We start from the raw sequence: 12888 nt of genomic DNA, 5'->3' as shown, positions 1-12888 counted from the left end.
GGTCCTGAAGAGTTGTGGAGCGCCTTCAAGACCACCGTCCTTGATGTTGCCGGTGGATGCCTTGGAGCTCACCGCAGGTCAAAGAAGAATTTTGTCTCTCAAGGGACACTGGATACCATTGACCAGAGTCGCAGGGCCAGGCTGAATGGCAGAGCTGAGCTGTTCAGGGAGCTGAGGCGTAAAACTGTACGTGCACTGAGGGTGGACAAGGAGGCCTATGTGCGAGGAATCTGTGAGAGGGTAGAGCATCACCTGTGGACAGGTGATTCTCGTCCCGCTTACAGGGGAATTCGCGCATTACGTTCATCCAAGCCCATCCGTCGGAGCACTGCAGTTCGAGCAGAGAGTGGTAGGCTCTTGACAGAAGAGTCCGAAGTGAAGGCCCGCTGGGCCGGTTACTTTGAGCGGTTGTACCAGGCTGATCCCCCAGCTGTCGAGTTGGACGTCAAGGGTGTTACAATCCCTGTTGCTGACCCTCGAATCAACTGTGGTCCACCTTCGCTTGTGGAAACACGGGCTGCGGTGAACCAGTTGAAACGGGGCAAAGCTCCAGGGATCTGTAGCATCCATGCTGAACTTCTCAAGGCTGGTGGAAATGCTGCACTCGTGTCGTTGCATGCAGTTTTGTGCTCTGCCTGGAACACAGGCATCATCCCAACTGACTGGAAGAGGGGCCTAGTTGTCCCTCTCTGGAAAGGGAAGGGTGATCGCCAAGACTGCAACAACTACCGAGGGGTGACGCTGCTCTCAGTACCGGGCAAGGTCTTTGCTCGGATAATTCTTGATAGTGTTCGCCACCATCTGCTTGAGCACCAGCGTCCAGAGCAGTCAGGCTTTACACCAAAGAGGTCAACGATTGACCGTATCCTTGCACTTCGTGTCCTCACCGAACGCAGATGAGAGTTTCAGCAGGGGCTGCTTGCAGCCTATGTTGATCTCTGTAAAGCGTTCGATTCAGTGAATCGGGATGTCCTCTGGAGGATTCTTGGTCTTCGTGGGGTGCCACCAAAACTGATCGATCTGATGTCTGAACTCTACTCTGGTACTGAGAGTGTTGTGAAGTGTGGTGGTACCATCTCTGACTTATTTCCAGTTGTTACTGGAGTTCGTCAGGGATGTGTACTTGCCCCCACACTTTTCAGCACTTGTATGGACTGGATTTTAGGGAGGATGTCGGAGAGATCAAGTTGCGGTGCATCGTTTGGCAATGTCAAGATCTCGTACCTTGATTTTGCAGATGATGCAGTCATCTTTGCAGAGACTTTAGACATCCTCTTGGGGGCCCTCGAGGTGCTGAATGAGGAGTCGGAGCCGTTGGGATTACGGGTTTCTTGGGTCAAAACGAAGATCCAGGCTTTCGGTGACATCTTGGATGCTGCTGTCCTGTCTGTGTCTGTTTGTGGTGAGGATGTTGAGGTCGTGGAGAGATTCACTTACCTTGGCAGTGATATTCATGTCTCTGCTGGCTGCGAGTCAGAGGTCAATAGACGTCTGGGTCGGGCCTGGGGAGTCATGGATTCACTGGATCATGGGGTGTGGCGCTGCCGGTACCTGTGCGGGAGGACGAAAGTCCGAGTCTTCAGGTCCTTGGTACTTCCAGTCTTGCTCTATGGGTGCGAGACTTGGACTCTGACCAAGGATCTGAGACGGAGACTTAATTCCTTTGGTACCAGGTCTCTTCGGAGAATCCTTGGCTATCGCTGGTCGGATTTTGTGTCCAACGAGCGGTTGCTGAGAGAGACTCGGATGAGATTTGTCACCTGCATAGTCCGTGAGCGTCAGTTGCGGCTGTATGGACATGTGGCTCGTTTTCCTGACGCTGATCCTGCTCACCAGATTCTCTCAGCGAGGGAGTCTCAAGAGTGGAGGAGGCCAGTGGGCCGACCACGTGCCTCATGGTTGCAGCAGGTTGACCATCATCTCAAGGAGATGGGGATGGGCCTGGCATCTGGCTGGGGGATGGCCAGACGGAGGCCCCTGGAGTACCGGCGGAAAGTGGACGCAGCGACGCGCTGTTCTGGCACATGCTCCCATACCTGACCTGACCTGTTCCTGATGAAGCTGAGTCTTGGGGTCTCTCACTCTCTCGCCGCAGGCAGGTCGGTGGTCTTTCTTTCTTCTACCGTCTACTCTCCAGCCTCGCCCCCACCTGCTCTGCCTGTGTTATGTCTCCCCCAATATTTCCGCAGAGCGTTCAAGGTCCGCCAGAAACCCCCTTCTGGCGAAACTGCCAAAATTAATAATTACTTCACACCTTCACTCTTTCATTCCTCTTCTTTCCCGCCTTTGGAACAAACTCCCACACTCTCTTCAATCCCACTCTTCCCCCCAGTCCTCAAAACAGCTGTTCACCACACCGCCTCACATATATTCCCCCATCTAAAAGCATGATCTTTTCTCCCCCCGCTAATCCATCCCATACCCACCTCCTTCAAATTCCCTATAATGTCCATCTTGTATACTCCATGTTCACCATCCCATCCCTCTCCCTTCCACTGTTTTGTTCTTCCCATTCCCACCCCTCTCGTCTCATGCCCCCATAGCTGTGCGTTGTGTGTTAGCTCTCATACGAGCCTCGACAATGTATCCAAAAAATTAAAAAAAAAAATAGTGCTATATCGTTTTTCACTGTATCTCTCAACGGTGAAGAATCACTTTAAAAATGAAATAATTTTCGTATCCTTATTTTCCTAAAAATGAAAGCCCCCTTGATGAAAGGATGTTGGGAAGAGAGCTGTCGCACATCATGAAAGAGTTGTACATTTAACTACCGCATAACCGACTGGAGGATTGACCAGAGTCTTGTGGTTCCTTTTCAGCATCTCTCAGGAAAAGTTAAAAAACATTTTCTTACCTCTTCAAATACAGAAGCTTTGTTAACCTTGTCACGAACAATGTCACAGATCTTGAGGATTCCTAAAGTGAAGGCTTTCATTGCAGCATCCTCGATGAGATCAGCATTGTGCATATATAGACATGTAAACACCGTCTGTGCTAAGGAATGACCTTCCAACCATGTTACCTGTGAGTAAAAAGATGCATGAATTATGCACAGGTCACTTCATCCTGCTGTGCACACTCAAACAACCCACTACAATCACCACAGCCACATATACTACCAACAATAACAATGTTACTATGGCCACTCTTAACTACAACCATGTCGACTACTGACTACTCCCCTCACAAGCAATGATGTACAGGTCGCAAGCACTTGTCAGTTTAGCCTGATGGAAACGCCACAACTATCCATGACAATTAGGATGACTACCAGAAGACCACACTATCCATGCAACCATGGCCGATATCAACTGCAATACCGATAACCATTTTGACTACAATCATTACCTGTCGTAGTCACAAATGGCATTACTAATACCTACCAGGACCAATTGATATCCAAGATGTTGAACTTGCAAACCAATCAATACCCAAGATTTTCTTAATGCAATCTAATCAACACCCAATATTTAAAACATACAAAGTAATCATTACATGAGATTTTCAACTTGTTCACCAATTGACACCAAATATTGTTTTTTTTTGTTGTTGTTTTTTTTTACACGAGAATCAATTAATACTCAAATTCAGGCAATAAACTTACCAAACAGCAGAAACAATTGTCAATAATTCCAACGAGTTCTGGCGTGGTGAGGTTATTGATTTTTATTGTTCCTTCCTGAGAAATCACACAATATAGAAAAAAAAAATTAAAAATATTAATAAAAAAAAAGTTAAAAAAAAAAATAATCAACCAAATCCATTTACACATAACCAAAAATAAATCCCCTTATGTGTTAAAAACATACTTATTGCAATGAAAAGTAAATACATATATATATATATATATATATATATATATATATATATGTACATTCATACATACATCATTATCAGTGTGTGTCAGTGTGCATGCGTCTCCTCCATAACTCCAAAACTATGAAACCAAGAGGTCCCAAATTTTTCATGCATACTCAGGGAACGACAAGGGTATAAAGACAAGGGCCTGAATGAAAACTGGGTATATGGGAAAATTTTAATACCCCTTTTGAAGATAATTAACTCATGTCATCATGAAAAAAAGGCATATCCTTGGTCAGCCCACATTCACCTCACAGTGGTCTTAATCGGCCATTTTTTTTGGACGAATCAAAAATGCCTTGCCTTGGAACAGGTCATAATGGTTTCTGCAAAACAGAACTTCATACCGACGAACCACTGCATACATCCTCCCTCCTCTCCGTCCCCCCTCCTCACTCTCCTTGCCCTCCACTAATCCTAGATACCCCTCCCTCCTCTCTCCTCCCCACACCTCTTAATATTCCCATCAGCGATGGGGCGACAAAACTAATTTAAGTTTGCCTCAGATCCATAAATATGCTGACGTTCATTGAAGGAGGAACGAGCATTCATACAACCAACTTTGACCGCTTCCAGAAGCGGTTTATTTTTATTTAAATAAGTCTGGTCATTGTTTTTTTATTTATTTACCAGCAAATACAACCCGTCGCTTCACTGACAGGTATATTAAGGGGGGAGGGGAGGGGGGATGGGGAAGGAGGTAGAGAGAGAGGAGGGAGGGGAGAGAGAGAGAGAGAGAGAGAGAGAGAGAGAGAGAGAGAGAGAGAGAGAGAGAGAGAGAGAGAGAGAGAGAGAGAGAGAGAGAGAGAGAGAGAGAGAGAGAGAGAGAGAGAGAGAGAGAGAGAGAGAGAGAGAGAGAGAGAGAGATAGATAGATAGAGAGAGAGAGAGAGAGAGAGAGAGAGAGAGAGAGAGAGAGAGAGAGAGAGAGAGGAGGGAGGGGAGGGAGAGAGAGAGAGAGAGAGAGAGGAGGGAGGGGAGGGAGAGAGAGAGGAGGGAGGGGAGGGAGAGAGAGAGAGAGAGGAGGGAGGGAGAGAGAGAGAGAGGAGGGAGGGGAGGGAGAGAGAGAGAGGAGGGAGGGAGGGAGAGAGACGAGGGGGCAAGGGAGGAAGAGGAGGGAGGGGTGGAGAGAGAGGAGGAGGGGGGGGAAGAGAGAGGAGAGAAAATGAGGAGGAAAACTGTGTCTAACATGCGTGATCAGGGAGGAGGGGTGAGGTATGTGTATGTGTGTGTGTATGTGTGTGTATGTGTGTGTGTATGTGTGTGTATGTGTGTGTATGTGTGTGTATGTGTGTGTATGTGTGTGTGTATGTGTGTGTGTGTGTGTGTGTGTGTGTGTGTGTGTGTGTGTGTGTGTGTGTGTGTGTGTGTGTGTGTGTGTGTGTGTGTGTGTGTGTGTGTGTGTGTGTGTGTGTGTGTGTGTGTGTGTGTGTGTGTGTGTGTGTGTGTGTGTATTCATATTTAAATTTCATCATAAGTCTGAGGGTTGGGAGGTCCGATTGGGTCAACCAAATGTTTTAAAAAAATCTCTTGAATAAAAGGTAAATTTACATCACCAATACATTGACAGTTATACACACTCGCTCATCCGTCTAACACTTGCACGAACACTTCTACTTCGATGTTGGCTTTAATTAATGTCAAAATAATACAGGAAAACAAGCTCTGACGAAAAAGCCCGACAGAAGAAATAATATCAATAGAATAAAAAGAAAGGCGAGGCCAGAAAACCAAGAACACAATGTTGCATTCCCTTGCTGTTCCTCTCAGTGTGCTGAATATAAATGCTGGATGTCTATATCATGATAATCTCATTAGAACGTCTCTGCCTAGGTTGTGAGGAAGGGTGTAGTTGGTTGAAGGAGAGTCGTTTAATAATTCGCCAGGATACATTGAACACTAACTATAGCCGAACATCACATCCCATGAAATCAGCCATTGTTCGGTGCACTGCAGGACAAAAGGGCACCCTCGACTCACATTGGGGATGTCGTCATAATCATCAGGCATGCCAAGTGTGGTTTGGCAAGAGAGTTTTTGCAGGAAATTTGAAGTTACATCGGGTGCCAGTGATAACTAGGGATGGACACAATGGCATCAATAACATTCACCAACCAATGCTAGCAGAATGGACAGTGGACACCCAGCTTAACGTCCATCAGAGGATGGCACACTTTATGATGCAGAACCCTACCTGTGAAGCACCATTCTGATAAGTTTATAGTCGTGTCAAGAATAAAACCCCGAATAGACAGCTCAAAGGCAAGTACGCGACCTCTGTGCCATCTTGACGGACACCAACTATAAATTGTCCCCTTCTTTTATTTTCTGCACATCAACTGATTTATCTATCAAGTGTAACCTCCATTCCCTTTCTGCTATTGAATGGAAGATGTGCTGTTGGGATTTGTGATATGATAATGCCAAAACATAGCAAGCTCAGGGGAAAATCCTGGCATGTGAGAAGAACACAAGGAAAGAGAAAGAAAGCAGATACTCCATGTTGTAGATTGTAGCAAAATGCTTCGAAAAGACTTAAATTTCTATAGATTTATGGCAACAAAAAAAAAAAAAAAAACAAACAAACAAAAATAAACAAACGAGACTCTGTACCTTTATGGCTTGCTCAAAGCTCAGAACCCTCCGGCTGACCTGGTTTCCAATCATACCAGCATCCATCTTTGGATCCATCATTTCAATGGCAGACATGGCTTCAAACAAACCAAACCTAGAACATGACACAAGTAAAGACGATCTTCACTAAACACCCAGATCAAAATATTATGGCCGAAGAGGTAAAAGGCACAAAAGAGCATATATAATCCCAACACATATTCTAATACAATCTCATTTACAAAAAAGACACATGGCCATCATTCAATCCGGGGAGAAGAAGAACTGATGAGAAAAGAAAAGTCTGGAGCGTGGGGTCGACTCCGTCTCTCACCTCACACAGCCCAACGGGGCTGTGCCAGTTGAAATATACTGTGGGAGGGGAAAGGATGGGGAAGATGAGCGGTGGAGTGGCTATGGGGCATGCAGCTGCATTTGAGGCATCCAGAACAAGTCGGCAAATCCTCTACGGCGTCATGGATATGTCAACGGAAAGTAGCTCCATTTCTGCATTGCCTGTGGCACCAGCAGATCCCCATGAACCAAGTCGTGTGTTCTGGGCTTTTTTCCTGCCTTCCTCCGCACCATGAACCCTTTCCTTCTCTTCTCACACAATCCCCACCTTACCCCCCCAACTCCTCACCGGACAAGCTTTTTTGGCATCCCTGTCCATACAATCTATCGGCTCCTTCCTCCTCCTCGGCAGACAAGCTTTTTGGCGTCTATCTGTACATTCTCTGGGCTTATTCCTCCTCCTGTAATATCAGTTTTCCCGTCCCTCTCATGCAAACCTCCCTCTCATTGGTCCACATCTGATGTGGGTGGGTCCACAATGCAGCTTGTGGAAAATTCCGCTGTCTGAAGGAGCTTTCAATACAGCCCCTGCCCCTCCATTCACACGCACAAGGCAGCGATGAGGGCCCCCGCTTCCTCCGTCAGGCTCAAACATTCCTTGTACAGTGCGCCACTGTATCATGCATGCTCGATGTACAACAATTTATTGTGTATGGGAAAAGCGTTGCATATTGTGCCACGAACATGTATGTGACAAGGGATAAAGTCCGATGTGGTGAAGGTAATCCGATCCACCTGAAGGATGAATAACCAGACGGACCGAGTGTGCCCAATAAAATAATGCATGGATGAAGTGGCAACGGAGAGGGATGCAGACGGACCGAGGGATGACCGACCAGCTGTGGGGTTGAAGGTAAAACTGATGGGGATGAAGGAGGGGTTGCTGAATTTAGGTTTGGTGAAGGGGATTATTGGGGGAATGAGAAAGGCGGGGGGGGAGGGATTGCTGGAATGGACCGATGGGGTGAAGGAGGTGTTGTTGAATTGAGCGGATGGGGGTGTGGGGGTAGGGGAAAGGACCAATGGGGTATTTAAAGAAAGACTGAAAGGAGCAGAGGGGGTAGGGAAGACATCACACCAGGGAAAGACAAACTCACCTCAACGCATTTTTCACAAACCCTCAGACAAGGGGCAAAGGCCTACCTTCACAAAGACTATTGAAATAACTCATCCTCGGGTTTCCTTCACATCCATGTATGCTCGCCCCAAGGGTGTATTTCCAAAACCATCGCAATATCAAAGCACATAGACCCATAGTGCAGTGATGTTATAGTATTTTGTTCTGCTAAATTTGGGAATCCAACGTTCAGTATGGGAGGGAAATATGCGCTGTGTTCGTAGCAGTGTCAGCCCCATTGCTTATGTCTCTCGAACTATCTCAAAAATACATCCAACATGCTTTACACGACTCCGTGGCACAAAACAAACATCTGCGCGGCACAAAACCAACGACTCCGCGGCACAAAACCAACGACTCCGCGGCACAAAACCAACGACTCCACGGCACAAAACGAACGACTCCGCGGCACAAAAGCAAACGACTCCACGGCACAAAACGAATGACTCCGCGGCACAAAAACGAACGACTCCGCGGCACAAAAACGAACGACTCCGCGGCACAAAAACGAACGACTCCGCGGCACAAAACGAACGACTCCGCGGCACAAAACGAACGACTCCGCGGCACAAAACGAACGACTCCGCGGCACAAAAGCAAACGACTCCACGGCACAAAACGAACGACTCCGCGGCACAAAAACGAACGACTCCGCGGCACAAAAACGAACGACTCCGCGGCACAAAAACGAACGACTCCGCGGCACAAAATGAACGGGTGGTGTTGAGAGTATGACCAGTGGAAAATATATCTCAGACATTAGTTTATTTCAATCTTCACTCTTATTCTTTACAGAATCATTTTGAGTCATTATGAATCGTAATTAACACTCCACAGCACGTCTGCCTCCCCTTCTCCTCACTTCACGATGCATTCGCTCCCCCCACCCCTCCTCGCCACATATCTATCTATCTATCTCTAATCAGTGAAGCAACAGGTGCTTCTAATCAGTTTCCTGCGATTAAATGGGCTAAGCTTAGAAACAAATGAAACCCATTACAATTACTCTTTAGAACCTTCTAGAATTACCATTTAGAATTACCCTTTAGAGATACCCTTTGGAATCACCATTATAACCCTTTAGAATGACCCATTAGAATTACCCTCGATTACATTTTAGAACCCTTTGGAATTACCCTTCACAACCCTTCAGAATTACTCTTTCGGTGTTAGAATTTAAAAGGTTGGGTTATAAAGGCTATTCTTCGTCATTTTCTAAGGGATGGATGGAAGGACATACCAAATATTGAAGCAGCTACACCGCTTAAAAAATAAATAAATAAATTAAGAGATCGTGCTTTGATAAAGTTTTTTTTAGCACAATCATAGTACAGTACCAGAAAAGCAAGCCTGGTTGTATAATGTTTTTTGTACACCCCATAGATGTTGATATATCATTTCACAGGTGATTGGCTTGTCTTGTGTTGAGGTATTCCGCAAATCGGAGTGACTGAATTGTAGTCTCAAAGGGTAAAAGTTTCAGAGAGAATAAAGAAGGGGTGGGGTGGGTGGGGGGGCGGTGTTATATTGTTGCGGGGCAGGGAGTCGGCCGCGAGCACGACCGCTAGATGGAGCTGCAGAGTCGGCTCGACCGATCGCCCAGAATTCAGATTGTACTTCTTCGGAAAACTCCAGAAAAGTACGGGTCCCTTATTGGACCGAAGTTCGCCAATAGACCGACCACGTGGGGTAGGGTCGATTGCCAATTTAAATTTACCTAAATACCCACGTGGTCCAACCTCCCAGGGAAATTCACCCTCGACGACTCCCGTACGGAACGAGCCGCTTAGCGTACCCGTTCCGTGTGCGATCCGAGCGGTTTGATCGCCGAGATCCGTCAGTCCCAAATATCCCGTTACAACGGCAACGGCCTGGTTAATTTTCCAACACGCAGCACGCGAAGCCAATGAAGGAATAGACACAAACGAACTGAAACATTTCACAAATGGGGATGTTTATTTACAATGGGGGGGGGGATGAGGGGAGCACATAAGGGCAGAGTTAAACCGAATTTTAATAAATGCATGCATGCCAGGTATGTACAACAAGAGCACTTATACAGTTCACGATTTAGCAGACGGGCCCACGGACACACACACCCAAATAATCGGACCGAATAATATAATCGGTCGTTATATAAAAATAATAATCGGTCTTTATTCGGACCTCCAGCCCGGAGGACAGTCGGGCTGAAGACCAGGGTCTGTTTTGGACCTGCCCACCTCGTGTGGTCTTCAAGCTGACTCGGTCCGGGCGCTAGCGGGAGGCGAGCCGAATCCAGGACCTGGCGAGGGACCCTTGCGGTTCTTGCGTGGGGATGGTGTCTCTCGAGTGCTCGATCGTGCGGCGGAGGAGGAGGAGGAAGAAGATGACGATGATGACCAAGACCAGCTTCTGCAGGCTCCTGACCAGCTTCTCAGACCGATTGACTGACTCCCCTTTTATGCGCTCCGGCACGGCTCGACCCCTCCCCCACTCGACGCGTTGCCCAGTGCATCGGTGGGTGGGGGTATGACCCCTCCCCCACTCGACGCGTTGCCCAGTGCATCGGTGGGTGGGGTATGACCCCTCCCCCACTGAGCGCGCGGAGAATCCGGGAGCAGAGGGTTGTTGTTCTCTACAGAGCTGTAGTAATCCGTTGCTGTCGTTGCTGATGGTGTTACAAATAAAAAGAAATCCTAACTATCAAAAGTAACTCACAGTGCATGAACATTTATTTACCCATTAGACAAGGGAAAGTAAACTATCTATAAAACACATACCTTTTTTTTACTAATCTATAGGACCTGTATGTTGTGTTCTCATGGCTTCCAGATTCACAACAGTATAATCGATAATTCCACCAATGTCACACATAATATTACGTAGATGGGCCCTTAGCCGGTGACATCCACGAGGGGAATCGAAAGTCACAAAATGCACACATAACACCATGCATTTATCGAAACAACACTGCACAAAGAACTATGTTTAACAAAGCATGAATGTATTACAATTTTAGAGTTAAAATCTGGAAAGTACATTCAGCACACATCTAGTTACGATTTACTAAAAACTATTGAATGACCTGATGTGATCACCATAGATGTCAGCACTCACCCTTTATCATGGACAAGTTCACCAAGCTTTAGGTCTAAAGGAAGGGCAACACAAGTCAGTAGATGAGTGAAATGCTGCTCTGTAAGGGGATGTCTACATATTACATATACAAATACAGAGGGATTAATTGTTGGGAGCAAATGGAAATTGGACTGGTATTAAATTGATGGATATGTATTGATGGATTTATTTTAATCTGGTAGCGGTGTGGCACAGGCATGATGGGCCGAATGGCCTCCTACTGTGCATAATTTCCTTGTTAAAAAAAAAAAAACATATTCTGAATTTAGCTTGTCGATTGCATAATTACTGAGGCACGGCAGTGCCACTGAGCTGAACATTTGGGCAAGTATTTGCAATTTTTTTCAGAATGCCGGTGATAACTATCCTCTTTGTGAAAGAGCATGAGATCTTAAACCTCCAAAAACTAATGCCAGCAGACGGCAGGTCCAGTTTAACGCCTACCCAGAGGACAGCATGCATATCAATGATCGCCTTGCCTGGTAAATGGGTGAAGCTCGGACGACATTAGAACTCGGGCTCGACAGCGCAAGAGGCAAGTGGGCGAGGCTATCCGGTCAGTCAAGGGATTAATCAAATTAACCTCGAGCAGGGAGGGGGTCTGACACAATATTTTGCTCCTGAAAGGAGCGGGTATTACTCATGCAACAAAATACGTTGATTCTCTTCATGAAAACCAGACATCAGAAATTATCATGATCATTTGTGGTGTTTTGTTTGTTTTACTTGTATGCTAATCCTAGCAACCTGGGTTTAATTGATTAAGAGCTAATTGGTTATTACCTCCATTCACAGGTGAGAGATGTGGGTGGGTCTTCGTTTTTCATTTATACGTTAACTGTTTTTGACATTTACATGTGGTCCATGCTTGGGTGCTTCATTGGTATGCATTTCTATCTGCGCTGTCGCTGATGATTCGCCAACAAACGATGAAACTGGTCCGGCAGCTGAGGGTGTGTGTAGTATTGGGATTCTCATGTGTGTACTATTTGTGCATGTTTTTAGCAGCGTCTCGCATAGTGAACGCTGTTCATCGAGAGCTCGGCATTGTTCTTCTTGTGAAGACAAAACCTTACAAAACCTTAACCTCTAGGACTCGGATCTTGTATATACAAGATCCGGATCTCCTTAAATACTAAGCACATGTACACATCCTCGCATTGACGGTGCCTTTTGAGAGCGTCTATCATGAACTTTTAAATATATTCGGACATTTGCTTTAAAATTTCGAAAAGTTCACGTTACTATTTAAAGATTATTCCATTTATCGTATTGTAATTTCGTAAATACATTATTTATTTCGTAAATACACTATATATCGTAAATACGCAAATACATTATGACGGGTCTCGCTATTGGCTTAATCAAGGCACGTGACAAAATATCGGAAGTTGTTGTTTGTTTGTTTTTTTTAGCCGACAAAACCTTTAGGACGCTGCTCTTGGACATATTTGTCCTTGTTATAGCTGTGGAGGAACTCTGGGAAGGGTTTGAAACAGTAAAGGGCTTACCTTGGGTAGCCTTTCATGCTTGCTTTATGCAGCTTTTTCGGCTACAAGAGCATGGAAAGAGTCGATTTATTGATATAATCCTAGCCTGGGTTTAATTGATTATTCCCTGCATTCGCAGGTGAGAGATGTGGGTGGGTCTTCATTTTTCATATATATATATATATATATATATTTTTTTTTTATTTCACATTTAAACGACAAATGTGGTCATCATTGGTTAGATATTTATCGGTATGTTGTCGTGACGAGGACAAATAAGCTCGAAATCGAGATAGTTGGCTCCATTTGATGTTTTACTGGTGTTGACCATGTA

General features: G+C 45.7%; 1 protein-coding gene across 3 annotated transcripts in view; it reads right to left on the bottom strand.

The window, feature by feature from the left end:
* NAA35 (N-alpha-acetyltransferase 35, NatC auxiliary subunit) overlaps positions 1–12888 on the bottom strand; it is a 142400-nt gene that overhangs the window by 108455 nt on the left and 21057 nt on the right. For all 3 annotated transcript variants that reach the window (XM_085846162.1, XM_085846159.1, XM_085846161.1), the window contains exons 4-7: positions 11044–11077; positions 6474–6588; positions 3605–3679; positions 2855–3022 (exon numbers count right to left, since the gene is read on the bottom strand). In XM_085846162.1, the coding sequence (XP_085702288.1) occupies positions 2855–3022; positions 3605–3679; positions 6474–6588; positions 11044–11077 (392 nt within the window). The remainder of the gene's footprint in view (positions 1–2854; positions 3023–3604; positions 3680–6473; positions 6589–11043; positions 11078–12888) is intronic.

Source organism: Eptatretus burgeri, chromosome 11 (genome assembly GCF_056783735.1).
Source record: "Eptatretus burgeri isolate ZD-2024b chromosome 11, Ebu_testis_v1, whole genome shotgun sequence".
Lineage (NCBI taxonomy): Eukaryota > Metazoa > Chordata > Myxini > Myxiniformes > Myxinidae > Eptatretus > Eptatretus burgeri.
This window is presented reverse-complemented; position numbering and strand designations above follow the sequence as displayed.